The sequence below is a fragment of the Phacochoerus africanus genome, chromosome 4 (genome assembly GCF_016906955.1).
Source record: "Phacochoerus africanus isolate WHEZ1 chromosome 4, ROS_Pafr_v1, whole genome shotgun sequence".
Lineage (NCBI taxonomy): Eukaryota > Metazoa > Chordata > Mammalia > Artiodactyla > Suidae > Phacochoerus > Phacochoerus africanus.
Window position 1 is genome coordinate 130,975,288 of NC_062547.1, and position 20,189 is coordinate 130,995,476.

The 20,189-nt window shown below is 43.8% G+C and overlaps 1 protein-coding gene across 1 annotated transcript in view; it reads left to right on the forward strand.

Annotated features, from left to right (window-relative positions):
• The first annotated feature begins 773 nt into the window (after positions 1 to 773).
• The window catches only part of SLC12A2 (solute carrier family 12 member 2), a 92,118-nt gene continuing 72,702 nt past the window's right edge, over positions 774 to 20,189 (forward strand). Inside the window, exon 1 of the mRNA XM_047778545.1 lies at positions 774 to 1,649. Coding sequence (XP_047634501.1) covers positions 924 to 1,649 — 726 coding nt within the window. The 5' untranslated portion in view covers positions 774 to 923. The remainder of the gene's footprint in view (positions 1,650 to 20,189) is intronic.

Sequence of the window (20,189 nt, forward strand, 5' to 3'; positions counted from 1 at the left end):
CGCAGGAGAGCAGGGCGGTTAGCGGCTCCGGCATCGCCTCGGGTACCACGCGCCGCAGGGGAAGCGGCCGGGTAGTCCTGCAGCATCTCGCGAGATCTCGCCGGCTGGGTCCAATACTGAGAGCTCAGAAACGTAAAAAAAAAAAAAAAAAAAACCTAAAAAAAGGAGCAGGCGATACTCTCCGGGGCCACCACCGTGGTGGCAGCTGTCGCTGGAACATCAGCAATAAGCGTGTGCCGAGGCAGGGGCAGCGCTCCCCTTCGCCGGCCCGGCCGGGCACCGTCCGCAGCCCGAGTTGCCGTGGCCTGGGCTGCCGGCCCACTGACGCGCGGTCCCAGGGGCGGGGAGAGAGGAGGCGGCCGGGGGGCCCGTTCCTCTCCGCCGCAGAGCGGGGCGGGGGAGGGAGGTGGAGGGGTTGGAGGAGGACGACGGAAGAGGAGGAAGCGACGCGGAGATCTTCCCGGAGACGACAACGAGGCGGCGCCCGACCGCTCCCGGACTGTGCTGCTCGTGCTGCCCGAGGCCCGGCCTGGACTGGCCGGACGCGATTCCTGCGTTGGATCGCGCTGGAGCCTGGCACGGAGAGAGTCTCCGCTGCGCGCCACTGCGGGATCGCGGGTGGGCGGGCTGAGAGGCGGAGGAGCCGCGGGCCCCGCCTCCCGCGTGCAGCAGCCGGAGCCGCCACCACCGCGGCCCCGCCGAGGCTTTAAACAGCGGGGACCGCCCCGCGGCTGCTGCACTCGCGCGCAGACTCGCCTGTCGGAGGCGTTCGTGCCGGCCCGGGCTAGCGGCCGCGAGCGCGACTGGGAGAGCGACTCCCTTACCTGGCGTTGCGGCCGCAACCATCGCCGGCCAGGGGTGCGGAGGGCGTGCAGTCCGCGAGGTCCGCCAGGCTCTCTCGGTCCGCCGGGGGTCGGGCGGAGATGGAGCCGGGGCCCAAGGCGCCCTCCCCCGGCGCCCCGAGGTTGGCGGCGGGTGGGGAGACGCCTCCAGCCGCCGCGCTGGCTGCCGCCGGGGTGGACCTGCCCGGCACGGCGGTGCCCTCAGTGCCTGAGGATGCTGCGGCTGCGAGCCGGGGTGGCGGCGGGGTGCGCGGGGAGGGTGCCGCGGCGGCCGGGGACGGACTGGGCAGACCCTTGGGGCCCACCCCGAGCCAGAGCCGCTTCCAGGTGGATCTGGTTTCGGAGAATGCCGGGCGGGCGGCGGCGGCTGCTAGCGCTGGCGCGGGCGGCAAGGAGACCCCGGCAGACGGGAAAGCCAACGGCGAAAGCGGTCTAGCCAAAGGCAGCGAGGAAGCCAAGGGCCGTTTCCGTGTGAACTTCGTGGACCCGGCTGCCTCTTCGTCGGCGGATGAGAGCATGTCGGATGCGGCGGGGATCGGCGGCGAAGGGCCCAACGTGAGCTTCCAGAACGGCGGGGACACAGTGCTGAGCGAGGGGAGCAGCCTGCACTCGGGCGGCGGTGGCGGCAGTGGGCACCACCAGCACTACTACTATGACACCCACACCAACACCTACTACCTGCGCACCTTCGGCCACAACACTATGGACGCCGTGCCCAGGATCGACCACTACCGGCACACAGCGGCGCAGCTGGGTGAGAAGCTGCTCCGGCCCAGCCTGGCAGAGCTTCATGATGAGCTGGAAAAGGTGAGCTCCCCTGGCCCTCTCTCTGCAGCCCTGCCTGCTTCCCCCAGCCACTAGCCCGCGCTGACCGTGGGTTATAGTCGCGCACCCGCGGGTGAAGCGGTGGGAATGGACGTGCATGACTCGCTGGCATCTCTGGATTCAGCTGTCAAGGGTGGAATTGCAGAAGAATGTAACTTAATCTCTTAAAAGTTTGCAGCGGGTTGGGCTAGTTACGTGATACCGGAGAGACTGCATTTAACAACCTTTCCCATCCAGTTATATATCTTGTGTACGGTTTTTTTTTCCCTCCTCACCCACGCTTAAACAATTACCATTCTTCTGAATGACAGTTGTGCTTTAAAGCCCCAGAAGGGAATGTGCAGGAGGTTTAGGCGAGGACTTCCCTCTGGAGAGCGTGGAGATCATCCACCTACCGTCGGTGTCCTTTTTAAAAGGTTGTATTATATGGCTTATGTACACCCATTAGGGTTCCCAAGAGTGGGGATATAAGTGTTTAAAGGGAAAAATCTTACCAGGGTGTGTTTGTGGTCTATGAATTATTAAGTCTCAATTCCTGCAATCTTGACTATGCAAAGATCATAGAAATCTTAGGTTTTGGGGCAAGCTGTTTCTGATTACGGCCTAAATTCACTTTTTTATAACCTAAACCTTTTGGAAGAGCGTTAAGGGGGGGGGGGCAGAGTCTAAAAGAGAGAGAGAGAGATAAATAGAATTATTTTTTTCTGTGGAGGATGTCCAGAAAGACCTTCTGGGGTCTTTTATAAGTAGTTATACCTGGTGAACAGAAAGCCATCCCTATAAACTCTATTGATTTCTGTATGGCCCAGTTTCTTCAGGGAACAAAATCGTTATTTTGAGATAACATTGATGCTTTTGAGATGTGATTAATGTTTAACTTTTTTTTTATGAGTTGGGATTACTTGAAGTCTGCCTTTACAAGTGTATAATGGCTACACTGATGGAAGTGTGTGTGCTAAGAATTAGTACCACATAGGTTGACATGATTGTAGTGTTAAAAAGTTTAAAAACAGAAAGTATGTTATTTATTTCGTATATGCTTATTTGATCTCCAGTAGTCATTTCACACAAGACTGTACTTGTCCCAGTGTTTGATAATGTAGCATTCATATGGTTGAAATAATTACTGAGGTCCCAACCCTTACAGCTTATTGATTGTTTAAAAGCCTGACATCATTTAGCTTTGAATAATACTACTCCTTTTATTCTGATGTGGTATTTTGTCATTTCAGAAGAAAAACTATTTTTAAAACATTTATTCATATTTCTGTAGTTTCATCCATTATTTTTCCTTTTAAAACTCAAAATCCTTATAAGATCTTATAGATTAGAATGCTTTTAAAGTAGATTATATACTCTTTCTTAGAGCATTTTTATTATTGAAAATATTATATAGATATTTTCAGATTTATACCACTAAAGCACTGTAGTTTGGTAGTAAAATGGTCTCTATTTACCTATAAGTCTTAAAGGCTTTTTTCATTGGAGAATTCTATATACCTGGATGGGGTGCACTTCCTAAGAAAGTTTTTGTTATTTTAAATTATCTCAATACCAAAGCACTTGTAGTTCTCCAGAACTTCAGGTTTTTTCTTGTTTGGTGTTTTTGGTTAGTTCAGTGTCTAAAAAAGAACACTTGTATTGTTTAGGTAGATGGTTAATGAAGTCACCCAGCCTCTCAGCCTCAGTTTACCTTATTACCTCCTTACCTTTCAGGGTTATTTCGAAGACTGGGGGAAAAGGCCCCTGCTCAGTGCAAACTAATGGCTTTGTAGTTATTATTTCAATCTTACATTGGCCCTTCAAAAGTACGTAAATTTAGGATTTTAGTTTTAGATTCTTCAATTTCTACATTATTAGATGAATATAGTATCTAAAATGTGTTGTTCAACGCTTCATTTATGCAGCAGGTAGTATAATGAATTCTTTGTCGTTTTCTTACCTTTTACTATTCAAGCATCAAAAAAGGTTTATTAGGTTAAGTGAGCATAGAACCTCATCTTGAAGGTAATTCTGTTTAGAATTTAGCAGATGGCTTAAGAGACATGTCATGTTAGGGAGTACAAATCTGGCTACAGATAAACCGCTGTCGAAGGAGGGCAGGAGAGGGCTGATAGTATAGGTTTGTTAGATTCCCGAAACTTGTTCTTCACTTTGTCTAGATTGACTCTTACTCCTTAAAACTTTTTCTGTGCTTGTGGTCCTAGTGAAATCCTAATTTTAGATTTCTATAACATTTAATCTTAGTTCTGGATTGGCTGTCATGATGTCTCCTTCGGTCACTAAATGCTTTCGTATCTACCATGGATCTAACCCCGTGCTAGGAACTATGGAAGAACAAAAGAAGTAAAAGAAAAGCACTCCAGAAACTTATTAGGGGAAAGGATTATATTGTCTTTTTCTTTTCATTTATTTATTTAGTTAGGGTTTTTTTGGAGTGGGGGGGGGGTGGGCGGTACCTGCGGCCTGCAGAAATTACCAGGCCAGGGATAGAACACAAGCCACAGCAGTGACAATGCCAGATCCTTAACCGCTACGCCACCAGGGAACTCCGTTGATTGTCTTTTTCTACTTGGATTCCTTTGTCCAGCAAGGTGACCTTTTTTGGGGAGGGGGGCATGCCCACACTTTGACTTTTTAAAGTATTTTGCCTCAACTCCCACTGAAGGGGAATAGTTAAGTAACTGGTGCATCTTGCTATATTATGCGACCATTCTAGGCCCAGGACTCATGATTTCTGCATTTATCAAATACTCATTAGGGAGAAAAGTTCTCAGGTGTGTTGGCCAGATGACTGTGGCACTTTGGGATGAGGCAGTGATTAGCAAAACACTAACTCTGTCTAGGCATACATCAACCAAATGGTTGCACAAATAACACAGGTACGAACTCTTCCCCCCCACCCACCCTCCCGCCCCAGTGCTAGGAGAGAAAAGTGTAGAATGCTAGGAAGTATGTAATAGGACCTAATTTTAATGGAGTGTGGGGAGGCCTTTTTCACAAAGTGTGACATTGAAGCCGAAACCTGAAGGCAAAGTTGACGATAGGGCAGAACAACATTTCAGGTCAAAGGGACCAAATCTGTGAAGATCTGTGGGAGAGTGGTGTATCCAAAGAACTATATGGATACTGGTATAGATTTTATTATGAAGGTAGCAGGAAGGGATGAGTTGTGTATGAGGTAGCAACATGATCTGTTTTGCCTTACCATCTTTTGAGTGCCAGATAGAGAAGGGATTGTCAGCGGCAAGCATTGAAGCAGGGCTGCTCAAATTTTTACTGTGGCCCACAGCAGACACTAAGGGTTGGTGGCAGGATGAGTTGGATGTCCGTGGACTGGATGGGGGAGTGAAAGAGAAGCTGATCCCTAGGTTTTTGGACTCACGTAGCTGAATAGAGGGTAATTTTGCCAAAGATGGGAAAGACTGGAGAAGGAATAGATTTGAGGAGGAAAGAAGGAATTATTTTTGAGTAGCCTGCAAGACATCTTAGTCCAAGAGTCATTTTGAGGGAGGAGGGACAGATATATTTTATGTGTATATAAATTTATGTGTATATACAGGTATACTTATGTACGTGTGCATATAGATACATATTTATAGCCTAAAGTCATGTACGTAATTACTTGAGGAGAGTGGATAGATGGGAGAACAGAAACAGGATACAGCATTGGGCCTGGGGAATGTCTACAGGTCTATTGAAAACTGAGGAGACACTAGCAGAGGAAATTAAGAAGGAGCTGTTCTGCTGGTGAGAAATAGCCAGAAGAGGAGTATCAGGGACGCTAGGAGGCAGAAGTTCTTCAAGCCTGATGCCCCAACCTGATTTTTTAAGTGCTTCAAAGAATAAAAGCCATGTAGCGATTCCTGTCCCTGCAAGAAGAAATTGAAAAGTGGAAGGTAAACCAAGAAGTAAGGAATTGAGAGACAGCTTCAGCCTGTGTGATGGAAAACGTATTATCAAATGGAGAAAAATATGTGGTGGAGAATCCATTATAGTTTCTACTGGATTTGAAGCATTATTAAATTAGTTTTTAAAGGTTGTGGGAGTACCTGTCATGGCTCAGTGGTTAATGAACCCAGCTAGTATCTGTGAGGCTTTGGGTTCAATCACTGGCCTTGCTCAGTGGGTTAAGGATCCAGCATTGCCACAAGCTGTGGTGTAGGTTAAAAATGCGGTTTCGGAGTTCCCCTCGTGGCTCAGTGGTTAAGGAATCTGACTAGGAACCATGAGGTTGGGGGATCGATCCCTGGCCTCGCTCAGTGGGATACAGCGTGGCAGTGACCTGTGATGTAGGTTGCAGACGTGGCTCAGATCCCCCGTGGCTGTGGCTGTGGTGTAGGCTTGTGGCGGTAGTTCCCATTCAACCCCTAGCCCGGGAACCTCCATATGCCACGCAGGTGCGGCTCTAGAAAAAGACAAAAGAACCAACATGCTTGGATCTGGCGTTGCTGTGGCTGTGGTGTAGGCTGGCAGCTGCAGCTCCCATTCGACCCCTATCCTGGAAACCTCCATATGCTTCGGGTGCGGCCCTAAAAAGACCAAAAAAAAAAGATTGCAATACCTTTGCACACTTGTCCTTAGGCCAAGGCTTGGGAGGCTTTTGCTAGTGGTGTGTTTAGTTTTTGTACATGGCCTGTCTATTTTCCCTTCTCTCAGTAATGAAAAGGGAAAGGCTAAGGAAGCAGCTATGTATTTATCAAGTGTTTTTTATGTTTCCCTTAGCTTGTTGGTGTTTTCATTTAATTCCTAAGAAATAAGCCTTAAGCACATGTTACTCATGATAAAAATGGGCTCACAGAACCTGAAGAAGTCACATGCCGCCACTCTCATAGAAAGTGGTACAGCGGGAATTCATGCTCAGGTTTTGCTGAGGAATGCCAGGGCATAGTAGCTCGTCTTGTCTCTTCTTCCTCCTTCTCCCCTGGGACTGCTCTGAGGTGGCCGGGACGTTGAGGGGGACATGCTGGGGGTTGCCATCAGCTCTTTTCGACCTTGACCGCCTGAGAGTTGAAAGGTTCTGTAACTGAGAGAAAAGAGGAGGAATTCTGGTGATGCTGTAATTACTGATTAACATGACTGTCTCTCTCACCAGCATCTCATTCATCTCTGTGCAGAGCATAGATTCTTAAAGATTTGTTTATGGCGTCTGTCAGGGTGAACAGTTTCTCCCACTTAACAAGGACTTGAAGTACAACACTAAACAACTGTAGCTGCTGCTCTGAGTGGGCTGTGTTGACTCTTGGACAAGAAATTTCACACAGTACGAATCACATCAGTTCAGAGCTTGAGTCCTTGGAGATAACTCTGGAGTAAGAGGAGTGGGTCACATCCCTGGGGATAAGCAGCAGAGGAGGTCCAGGAAGGAGTCAAGGAGGGATCTTGATCAGAAATATCCGTGTGTGGCACAAACTTGGACTGTTTGACAATTTTGCCAAGGGCCCTATGCTCTCAATGTAGGTCATAGGAGCTGAAGTCTGATTGACCTGTAAGACTGTGTACATTCTCCAAGTATATACTAACTGACTTTGTAGAAAGATAAGGAAAGATAAACTTGAGGATTTAAAAGATGGCAAAAAAACCCCTGTACCCTGCTATTGTAATCAGTATCTCCCAGGTGTGTTTTGTGTTTCCTCTTGTATTCCCAGTCCTGTCAGACCAGAGTTTAAAGGACCAGAAGAGTGTTTCCTGGTTTTTATGTGTTGAGGGTCACTCTCACGGCATATGGAGGTTCCGAGGCTAGGGGTCCAATCTGAACTAGAGCTGCTGGGCTACACCACAGCCACAGCCACAGCCACAGCAACTCGGGATCCAAGCTGCATCTACGACCTATACCACAGCTCACGGCAACACCAGATCCTTAACCCACTGAACGAGGCCAGGGATCGAACCCGCAACCTCATGGTTCCTAGTCGGATTCATTAACCACAGAGCCACGACAGGAAGTCCTGTTTTTACTAATTTTTAATGACATGTTTCATAGGTGTTTGTAAAGTGTATAGTAGTGAAGAAATTGGTTCCATGCTGAAGTGAAATGTATATGAATTTAGTTGTATTCAGCAAATCTTAATTGAGCACCAGCAATAGCCCTGTCCTGAGTGCTGGAAATACCACAGCGGAGCTGTGGACTTTCATTCTAATGGTAGAAGGCAGTAGACAAGTAGGTCAGACGTAGCTGCTGTGAAGAAAATTTCAGGTGGCTAGATGGTGATAACTGGGGTGGACGCTTTTAGGGGAGTTAGCGAAGCCCTCGCTGACGTGTGAGCAGACACTAGACAGGAGTGAAAGACCCGCCCTCCTAAACACCTGGAGGAGAACCCTCTAGGCAGACCTTGAGATGGGAGTGTGCTGGCGTGTGCTTGGCATGATAGAGAAGCAAGAGGCCAGCAAGACGGGCCATGCAGGAGGGTGACAGGAGAGGGGTTAGAAAAGGAGTTGTGAGGAGCAAGCAGTGTAGAGCCTGGTAGATCCGGGCAGAGACTTAGGATTTTACCCTGAGCGAGGTGGGGAGTCCTGGAGAGTATTGAGCTTGGACTTCACATGATCTGATTTACATTTTATTTAGTTGTTTGTTTGTTTATTTATTTATTTTTGGTCATTTTGCCATTTCTAGGGCCACTCCTGCGGCATATGGAGGTTCCCAGGCTGGGGGTCTAATCGGAGCTGTAGCCACCGGCCTACGCCAGAGCCACAGCAACGCGGGTTCCGGGCCACGTCTGTAACCTACACCACAGCTCACGGCAACGCCGGATCCTTAACCCACTGAGCAAGGCTCAGGACCAAACCCGCAACCTTGTGGTTCCTAGTCGGATTCATTAATCACTGTGCCACGGTGGGAACTCCCTGATTTACATTTTTAAAACACCCCTCTGATTGCTGTGTGGAGAGCAGGCTGTAAGGCGGTAAGAGTGGAAGCCAGGAAAGCAGTTGGAAGCCTGTTGCAGTGTTTCAGGTAAGAGGATGATGAAAGTGACAGTGTCTGATACAGTGACAGGTGTTTAGATGCTGGGTACGTTTAAAAGGTAGAGTTGCTGAGATGTGGTGACGGTTTGGTGAGACTGTTAAGAATGGAGTTGTTATTTATGGAATTGTTGCTGGGAGACTGAGAACAGCCCGTTTGGGAGGTGGACTCGGGAGTTGGTTTTCGTTTTGTAAATTAGTTCTATAATGGGGCAGAGACTTCGAAAATTGCAGCAACGGGTTTGTGAAATAATAGACCCTAAGAAAAACAGATTTTGATTTGTAGCATAAAAACCATGAGAACCAGTAGTGTTTCAAATAAGAGTATAAAGGCAGGGGGAACTAGTGGTTGCCTCCCACAAGTGAGGGCGTGAGGAAGGGACAAGGAGAACTACTTAAAATACTGAAGTTCAGAACATTGCAGTGGTCTTCCAGTGTAATGTGAAAGCTGTCATTTTCCACTGGCTATTATTCTTCCATTTTTCACTAGGACTCGTAATGGTGCTTTCTTAAAGCTATTTTGAATAACTGGCAGCCCATGGAGGACTTGGGGATTTCTATTCGAAGAAGGGGAAAGTCTGAAAAGCACGCATGGCTTAGTGGCATCTTGTCTTTCTGCAGAAGCTGATTGTGGCTGGTGTATTCGTAATACCCTCGGGCTCAGAAATTTCTCTGCTTTAAATTTTCACTGTGCTGTTCCTGAACATTGAGAAATGCGCTGTTCATCTAGTAACCTCTAGATGGTTGTTTGGTGGGTTCGCGTGAATTAGTTCCTTCAGTGATGTAGTTAACAGAGTTCATTTTTTGAGTCATTTTGGGGCTTTGATGAGGGTAGGTGGCCTGGTAGGGCAAACTTGATTCCTCCAGAAGAGGAAGACTTCTAGGACCTGTGAGGATCCTGACAGCCTGTGCTGTAGTATGGCTTCTAACCCCATCATTTCACCAAAACGGTTTTTGTTAAAAGTCACCAGTGTCCTCCATCCTTGTCACCAATTCCAGGAAACCTTTTTTTCCCAGCGGTGGTGAACCTTCCAGCAGTATTTGATCTTCTTTTGAAATCTTATTGATTGGCTTTCTTGGCTTCTGTAAGGCCACTCTCTCTCTTTTCCTTCTCCCTCTCTGGTCCTTTCAGCCCATTGTCTGCAGTCTCCTTTGTCTCTAAACTGGCCATCCTCTAGGCTTGATTCTGGCTTTTCTTCTTCTGTCATCTTCACTCTCTGTATACACCTGTCTGTATCACCTATAGGCTAATCATTCCCCAAATTTTGTCTCCTACCAACACCCCTTTTCTGAGTTCCGGGCATCCAGAGATGCTGGACATCGTTGCTTCATATCTCAGGACACCCCAAACTCACAAACTTAGGATTGTCTTCATCCCTCTTCAAAAAGAAAACCAGCCAGGCCCTCTTCCAGCGTGTCCTGTGTCTCTGAAAGGTACCACCATTCGTCATATTGCGCAAGTGAGAAAACGGAATCATCCTTCCTACTTTTCCTCATCCCTTTACATCCGGTTCTGAGTTCTCTGTATCACCTTTATTTCCTCAACATTATTTTCTCCCTCCCTACTCCCATCCTAGGCGACACTGCGGCATGTCCCACATCAGCAGCCTTGTGATTGGTTTCCCCTTAATCACCGTGCCTTCCTATCCTATGACTCTTGTGCCCAGTGATCTTTTTAGAACAAAACTGATCATGCTCTCCTGGGCTTAAAACTGGCCCTGCATTGTTCAGCTCTAGCCTCCCTTTTTTTCAGTGTTTCGGTTACCTAACGGCACAGTCTTTCCTTTGGCCATAGAGCCTTTTTTTTTTTTTTTCTTTTTGTTGTTGTTGTTCTCGTTGCTATTTCTTGGGCTGCTCCCGCGGCATATGGAGGTTCCCAGGCTAGGGGTCGAATCGGAGCTGTAGCTGTCGGCCTAGGCCAGAGCCACAGCAACGCGGGATCCGAGCCGCGTCTGCAACCTACACCACAGCTCACGGCAACGCCGGATCGTTAGCCCACTGAGCAAGGGCAGGGACCGAACCTGCAACCTCATGGTTCCTAGTCGGATTCGTTAACCACTGCGCCACGACGGGAACTCCCCATAGAGCCTTTTTATATAACACTATCCATGAACTCTTCCTCCCTTCTGCCCCATACCACACTGGTGACTTTTCAGTCTTAAGATTTATTTCCTCAGAGAGGAAGCCTTTATCCACCAGTCTAGGACAGACCCCTTTCCCTTAGCCCCCTTGTTTCAGTCAGATTTTTAACATGGATATTTGCGTCAACTCGAGTTGACTAAAAGCTCCATAAGAAGCAGCCTCTGTCTGTGGACCCTCAGTCAATACATGTTAAATAATAGAACTATTCTTGATAAATTATTATAATACAGGAGGATCTTAAAGCTCTTTTACGTACCTTATAGTGTTATTTAGATTCTCTAAAGGACATTTGACAGGCAAATTGCCCCAATTTGCACATTTAGAGTTTAAGACAGAAAAAAGCTTAAGTAACCTATTCAAAATCATAGGACTTATAACTGACAGAGCCAAGCAAAAACATTTTGCCTCCCAGTTAATAAAATGTCCTAGAGTTGAATACTGTATAAGTTCTCACTATTTTGGTGTTTTTTTTTGTTGTTGTTCCCCTTTTTAAAATACCCGTGACAGGAGTTCCTGTCGTGGCTCAGTGGTTAATGAATCCGACTAGTATACATGAGGACTCGGGTTCGATCTCTGGCCTTGCTCAGTGGGTTAAGGATCCGGCGTTGCCGTGAGCTGTGGTGTAGGTCCAGACCCTGCTTGGATCTGGCTTTGTTGTTGCTGTGGCTGTGGTATAGGCTGGCGTCTATAGCTCTGATTCGACCCCTGGCCTGGGACCCTCCATATGCCGTGGGTACAGCCCTAAAAAGATAAAAGACCAAATAAAATAAAATACCCATGGCAGTTTTTTGTTTGTTTAGTTCATTAAAGATAAAGGAGAAAATATTAGGACTCCACAGTTTCATTGTTGATATATCTTTTCCCAATAGAAAAATTAAAAAAAAAAAATTTAAAGTATAGCGTTCCTGTAGTGGCTCAACAGTAACTAACCTGGCTAGTATCCATTGCGGACACGGGTTCGATCCCTGGCCTTGCTCAGTGGGTTAAGGATCTGATGTTGCCATGGGCTGTGGTGTAGGTTCTAGACGCGACTTGGATCCTGCTTTGCTATGGCTGTGGCGTAGGGTGGCAACTACAGCTCCCATTGGACTCCTAGCTTGGGAACTTCCATATGCTTTGGGTGAAGCACTGAAAAATAAATAAGAGTAAGAAAGTTTGTAAAAAACGGAAATGTAGTAAGTATTTTTTTCCTATTTCTTCTGCCTTTGCCTATGTGATTCTCCCAAAAGTGTGATGTAAACTTTTAAATGTTTCTAGGGTTGTGTTTTTCAGTTGTAACTACTAGTCACATGTGGCTGTTAAATAAGTTTAATTTAAAGTTTAAAATTTATTTAGTTGAGCTACATTTTAAGTGCTCAGCACCCACATGTGTCTAGTGGCTACCATGCTGGGCAGTGAAGATAGAGAACCTTTCCATCACAGAGGAATCTGTTAGCCAGTGCTGTCAGGGGAAGTGATATTTAAAGGAACCTTTTTCCTACCTTCATTCCTCATTGCTTGCATTTCTTCCTTCCTTTTCGTCCATGTTAAATAGTCACCACTAGTTTAAAATTAATTTTTTATTATTTATTTATTTTATCACATCTGTAGTTGTATAATGATCATAACAATCTGATTTCACAGGATTTCCATCCCACCGCCCAAGCACATCCCCCCACCCCCCAAACTGTCTCCTCCAGACACCATAAGTTTTTCAATGTCTGTGAGTCAGCATCTGTTCTGCAAAGAAGTTCAGTCTGTCCTTTTTTCAGATTCCACATGTCAGTGAAAGCATTTGATGTTGGTGTCTCATTGTATGGCTGACTTCACTTAGCATGATAGTTTCTAGGTCCATCCATGTTGCAAAAAATGCTGGTATTTTGTTCCTTTTAATGGCTGAGTAATATTCCATTGTGTATATGTACCAGATCTTCTTGATCCACTCCTCTGTCGATGGACATTTAGGTTGTTTCCATGTTTTGGCTATTGTAAATAGTGCTGCAATGAACATTAGAGTACATGTGTCTTTGCGAGTCGTGGTTTTTTCTGGATAGATGCCCAGGAGTGGGATTGCTGGATCAAATGGTAGTTCTATGTTTAGTTTTCTGAGGACTCTCCAGACTGTTTTCCACAGTGGTTGCACCAATTTATAATCCCACCAACAGTGTACTAGAAAAATAATTAAACAGTCAGATTTTCTCTCATTTTGCATGGGATTCTTCCTTAAATAGAGGTGTCTAGGACATAGTAGGTAGGCCTTCAATGAAATTTTTTTTCCATTAGTAGTGTCTTATCTCTTAGAATGGAGATCTGAGTCTGGGTCTTCATTTGGAAAGGCTGTGAAGAATTTCTTTCTTTCCTTTTTTATTTTATTTATTTATTTTGGCTGTGTCTGCAGCATGTGAAAGTTCCTGGACGATGGACTGAACCCACATCACAGCAGTGACCAGAGCTGCTGCAGTGACAATGCCAGATCCTTAGCCTGCTGTGCCACAAGGGAACTCCAACAATTTCTTAATACTGTATAAAGTGTTAAGTTTCCAAAGCACTCTTAACTCACCTGTCTGCATTTGGTTTTCCAGTCTGTCTTTGGAGCAGGTGGTTTGTCAGAAGGTCTTAAGAGTACCAAGTGTCAGAGTTCCCGTCGTGGTGCAGTGGTTAACAAATCCGACTAGGAACCATGAGGTTGCGGGTTCGATCCCTGCCCTTGCTCAGTGGGTTAACGATCTGGCGTTGCTGTGAGCTGTGGTGTAGGTTGCAGACGTAGCTCAGATGCCGCGTTGCTGTGGCTCTGGCCTAGGCCGACAGCTACAGCTCCGATTCGACCCCTAGCCTGGGAACCTCCATATGCCGTGGGAGCGGCCCAAGAGATGGCAAAAAAAAAAAAAAAGAGTACCAAGTGTATTTTGCAATGTTGTGGTTTGCCTAAGCACTTAACTAATACTTGGTAAGGGTGTATATGTTTGAAACTAACTCTCTGTCTCCCTTTCCTTTTTTTCTGTACCAGTGATTCTCAAATTTCTAAAAGAATCATCTAGAGAAAAACTGCACACACCTCTCTCCCAAAGACCATATATAGCATTTTTGAAAAGCTCTCCTGGTGATTCCCAGAGAACCAGGTTTGAGAACCAGTGTCCTAAACCACAGTAGTACATAGTTGTGGGTTTGTTTGTTTGTTTTCTTTCTTTCTATTTTTTGGGGGGGTCTTTTTAGGGCACGCTTATGGCATATGGCAGTTCCCAGGTTAGGGGTCGAATTGCGGCTGCAGCTGCCGGCCTATTCCATAGCCACAGCAACTCAGGATCCTTAACCCACTGAGTGGGGCAGGGATCAAACCCATGTCCTCTTGGATACTAGTTGGGTTCATTACTGCTAGGCCACAATGGGAGCTCCTGTTTGTTTCTTTTTATATGCTGATTGTCACTTCTGAAACATCCTAATATAAGAAACTGCTATCAAAGAGCTGGCTTTAACTTTTAGATAACTGTACACTGTACATTAAGTTAACAACTATTCATCGACTGCCGTATTTGTCTGTAGTCTGGTCACAGCAACTTTTTTTTTTTTTGGTCTTTTTAGGGCTGCACCTGCGGCACATGGAGGCTCCCAGGCTAGGGGTCGAATCAGCTGTAGCTGCTGGCCTACGGCCACAGCCATGGCAACACGAGATGTGAGCCTCATCTGTGACTTATACCACAGCTCATGGCAGTGCCTGAGCCTTAACCCACTGAGTGGGGCCAGGGATCAAACCTGCATCCTCATGGATCCTAGTTGGGTTCTTTAATAACTAAGCCATGAAGGGAACTCCCGTTTCTGTTTTCTTGTTTCTCTACTTCTTGTTTTTCTACTTTCTTGTTTCTCTACTTCTCTTTTCCTGCCATCTTTTGTGCTAATCATATTTTTTTTTAATATCCATTTTAATTCTCTTTACGTGTTATATGTCTCTTTGCATTTTTATTTCAGTGGTTGCTCCATTTACAGAGAATACTGAATTTCCTCAGCTAAAATATAGGGACCTTAAAACAGATGACCTTTTCTTTTATTAGTGCTCTGGTCATCATGTAAGTTATAAACCCAATAATACTGTAGTAGAAGAGTAAAAAAATATGTAACATTTCCATTTTTATTTTGCATTTCTTGTAGATCCGTGTTACCATCTGGTAGTGTTTCTTTGAGTACTTCTTGTACGGAAGGTCATTTGGCAACAAAATTCTTTGAGTTTTTGTTATCTGAAGATACCTTTGCTTCACTTTGGAAGGATAGTTTTGCTGGATGTTGATTTCTTGGTTGACAAGGTTTTCTTTCAGTGCTTTGAGTATGTACTTGCAATGTCTTCTGACCACTAGTGTTTCCAATAAGACAGCCGTTAATCATATTACTGCTCATCTGTATATGACGCATTGTATTTCTCCAGTGGTTTTCAAGATTTTTTTCTTTACCTTTGGCTTTTATAAATTTGACTGTTCTTAGGGTGTTTTTCTTTGTGTGCATCCTTTTTGGGTTTAAGCTTTAGTGTGTCTATAATTTAATGCATTTCACTGCTTCTTCCCTCTGCCATTTCCATTCTGCTGTTGAATCCATCTAATGAAACTTTTATTTCAATTACTGTGATTTTTCAGGTCAAGAATTTCTAGGTTTGGTTTCTTTTTCCCCCTTTTTCAGCTGTGCTTATGGCATACGAAGTTCCCAAGTGAGGGAATGAATCCAAGCCTCAACTGCTACCTATGCCATGGTTGTGGCAATGCCGAGTCCTTAACCCACTGCACCACAGTGGGAACTCCAAGAATTTCTAGTTTTTCAATTGTAGCTTCCATTTCTCTGCTGAGATCCCTCTCTTACTCACTGATACTTATTTACTTTTAACTTTTGAACATATTTATTCTAGCTGTTTGCAATCCTTGTCTCTGAAAACTAACATCTGGACCCACTTGGAGTTAATTTCTAATGATTGTGTTTTGTTTTTTTTTTCTTGATTATGTATTATACTCTCCTATCTAGTAATATTTTAGGTTAAAGACTGAGCATAGGGATCATACATTATGGTAACTGTGGATAGTTGTTGTTTTTAAAAATATTCTTCTAAGCGTTATTTTTTGTTCTAACTGGTACTTGTCTAGATTCAGGCTGCACACTGGGTGTTCTCTCCCCACTGCAGTAGCTGATACCTCTGAGTTCTGTGCTTTTCAGCTGCTACTTTGTAAGCCTCTCTTGTTGGGTGTGTATGGGTGGGTGTTGGGGATCCACCCATATACCTATGTAATGTGGTCACCTAAGATTTAGGGCTTACCCTTGATACCATTCTATTTTTTTCTAGAGATTCCCACCTAGTTTCCACTTCCTCTTCTGGCTCTTGAGCTCTGTTCTCTGATAGTTCAAACTAGGAAGGCTTCACTTTAAGCTTTAAGTTCTCAGTTTAAAAAGACAGCAAACTGAGTGCAGCTCCATCTGTCAAAAGCATTTCCTTTCTGATTTTGCTTTTTTCTTTTGGTCTTAGTTTTCTTCCATACATAGGTAGTTTAGGTGTGAAGGATTTAATTCTTGGTCTTTCCACTTAATAATTATGTAACCTTTAGAAAAAGGATTTGCCACCTCAGATCCTGTTTCCTTCTGTAGAAAATGGTAAAGATGTTAATTCTGATTGAGAAATAGCACATATTCATGTGAGAAATACATGAAATGCCAAGCGCATGCCATGCACTAAATGCAGTTTTTGTTATCAAATAGTTCATCGTGTATATTGCTATTGTAATACTTTATCCATTTATGTTGTCACTAAGTCATATATTTATACTCTTGACAACTTTTGGTTCTTATTTTAAAAATAACAGTTTAAAAAAAACAGTTTGAAGTGTAGATGACACTGTTGTATTATTAAGTGATATTGGAAGGTATAAGCTTTCTGGTAACTTGAATTAAAATGTTTTAAGCTGTTTGTTGACATTAGCAAGTTGTGTGGGATTTGAAGTGATGCATTAAGTTATATTATTCTTAATGCATTTTGTTGTAACTCAGTCTTGAATGGTTAGTAAAGAACATGATAGGCTAGGTAGAGGACTGAATTCTTTGTTTGCAATCAGCAGTTCTGACTTGGTTCATTGTAAAGTCACATGGTCACACCATCCACTTTTATCTGTGGCACTTGAGTTTTGAGCTTTGCATTAATGCCACTGGATATTAATAGACCATTGTTAACCAGAGCAGATTGGATTCCTGTAAAACAATACTTTGTTTTGAGAGAGTAGTCTGTATGGGCAGCATTACACTGAATACACCAATCACCGACAGCACGGATAGGAAATGTTGGTAGCTTTGGGATGATATAATTGGCTAGTGCTTGATGGAAAAAATGGTTAGAATAAACCCTGCCACTTCGGCATCTAGATTTGCATATGTATGGATCCATTTTTAGTTACTGAATTGGCTACATTTTATAATATTAATTTAACATTTTAGTTTAGTATTAAAGAAATGCTATTAAACTGTATGATAAAATTTTATGTATAAGATATCTTTATGAATACTTTCATTCAGAAGCTTGTTTTTAGGATTTAAATAGCATTTTGGGGTGAATTTTAACTTTTTTGAAGTGTAATTTTTGTTTTTTTAAATCAATAATAAGCTGCTTTTAAACAAAGCAGTGAGTTCTTTGATATTAACTGTGCCCTGAAGTAAAGATTCCCCATGCCTCTGGCTGTCAGTAACAGTGACTTAATTTGCTTAGTGAACCTGGGCCCAGAAATTTTGCTTCTCTTCCTCTACTGGGCAGTCTAACAGTAACCCTCGCTAGCCTTGCTGTAAAGTGCTTATCAGTTGCCACTAAAGCAAACAGCAAAGAGAGGAAGCTCTCATTTGTTGAGTACGTTTTTAGTGTGAGAGGAGTTGCATAACACTTCACATAGTGAGATAACTGGTCCTCCACACCAGGGTCTTCGCTCTGTAGCCTGTTTACCGCCCTTCAGAACTGAGATGTGGTATTTGTATGTATAGGTCACTATATTTGTTTATTTTTTTCAGAAGTAACCTTAAACTCTGCCAGTATCAAACTATAAGAAGTGATGTAGTAGAATATGGATTAAAAATTAATGTTTTGCGGTATTTATTCAACATCCACTTATTTAAATTCACCTTGTGAGCAATTGCAATAATAGATCATTTCTTTATTGTTTATAATAATAGCCAAAATTTATCAAGCACTTAACTAGTTCATGTCAGTGTTCCAAGCACTTCATACACTTTCTTTCCTTTTTTTTTTGGTCTTTTTTAGGGCTCTACCTGAGGCATATGGAAGTTCTCAGGCTAGGAGTTGAATTGGAGCTACAGCTGCAGGGCTGTGCCACAGTCAGAGCAACGGGGGATCTGGGCCACGTATGCAACCTACCCTTCATGGCAATGATGGATCCTTAACTCACGGATTGAGGCCAGGGATCAAACCTGAGTCCTCATGTATACTGACTGGTTGGGTTCGTTTCTTCTGAGCCACAATGGGAACTCCTACATTTTCTTATTTGATCTTTTAAAAGCCTTTTTAAAGTTATGGGTTATAGCAGAGGAAAAAACATAAAGCCTAAATGTATAACTTAATCAGTTATCACTACCCAGATCAAGGAATACAACATTGCTGGTGCTCCAGAAACCCTCTGTGTAAATCCTCTGCACCAAAAGTAGCTACTGTCCTGACTTCTTTCTTTGGGTCTTGGTCTTGGTCTTTTTCTTAAAATGGCTTTTGTCACCTTTGTGTCCTCCTGAAGACTCCTAGTCTACTGTTGCCTGCTTTAAAACTTTATATGGAGTCATACAGTATGTTTATCTGTCATCTTTTGCTCTCATGTTTGTGTATTTATAATATATTCGTTTGTATTGCTAGTTATCTTCAATTGTATGAAATGCTACAATTTATTCTGCAGTTTTGGATGTTTGGAATTGTTTCTCATTCTTGGCAATTTCTAACAATGCTGATAAGATCATTTTTATATAAGTGTCCTACTTCATTTAAGTATTGTTTATCTATAAGGCTCTATCTAGGAATAGAATTTCTGGATTAAAAGGCATACATATTTTGAACTTGAGAAGTTAATGTCCAAACTTTCTTCCCAAAGTTGTGTACCAGTTTATGAGATGTATTGTGTTCTATGCAATCATATTATTTTCTCATTTTCTTCTCAAACAGTATGGGATAGGTATTGTCCCCATTTTATAGATGTGGAAATTGAGGGCCAGAAAACAACTCCCCAGAGTTTACACAGCTGGTGAATCGCAGAGCTAGATTTTTTTTTTTGTCTTTTGTCTTTTTAGGACCTCACCCACAGCATATAGAGGTTCCCAGGCTAGGGGTCAAACTGGAGCTGTAGCCGCTGGCCTACACCACAGCCACAACAACACGGGATCCCAGCCGTGTCTGGGACCTACACCACAGCTCACGGCAACACTGGATCCTTACTTAACCCACTGAGCGAGGCCAGGGATCAAACCTGCGTCCTCATGGATGCTGGTCAGATTCGTTTCTGCTGAGCCACAACGGGAACTCCCCAGAGCTAGATTTTGAACTTGAATCTGACCGAGGAACAGACCTTAAGATTTTACTTGTTACTATTTCAGGACATTATTTGGAAAAAAGAGCTTGCCCATGTAATCTCAATCTTCATTTACCATGTCTTGAATAAAAATGAAGGAGGGGTCTGTGCCCTTGTGGACCTTTCATTTTAATACATGTTGAAGGAATGGAGGTGGGTGCATGGATTACAAAACTGAGTATATGAAAAAATAATTTTTGAGTGTTATATCTGTTCTGAAGAAAAATAAAAGGGGCACTGATGAGAAGAAACTCTATGTCAAGTAGTCTGGGAAGGAGGCTAAGACCTAAGGGAAGAGAAGGAGCCAGCCATCCTTAAAGTGCATTAAAGGCAGAGGGAATATCAAGAAAATTCCCCAGGAGAAAGTACTTTAAAAACCAATATTTCAGCGATAAAGCTGTATCATAGCAAATTAAATATTTTAGTTAGCTCTCTTTCAGTAGTTTTCTAATTTAAAGGATGGGATTTTGAGGGCCTATAAGAAACTTCAAGGAAAATAGAAAAAGGAAAGTGGTCTATGATAGGAAAAAGAGACTACACTTCTAAAAAGACTCATATGTACCTTTTCTTTAATCATTTCAAACCTTATGATGTGTGGTTGGAAAACGTTGATGACACATCTCAAGAATTCTGTGTGGATCATTCTATTTTTCAAGGCTTCCTGAAAGGGCATGGATATGCAGATAGACCCAGGGGTTAGGAGTTGCAGTGGTAAAGCATCTAAGGGAAGAAGGAACCTAGCCACCTGGAGCGGTTGATTAAGAGGAGTTGCCAGCTTGCTTGGGCAGTTAAAGCAGGTTTTTAATTGGAAAAAGAAATCCTAGGTAACACAGAAGCTGAATAACTGGCCTGTTATGCCTTCCCACTCTAC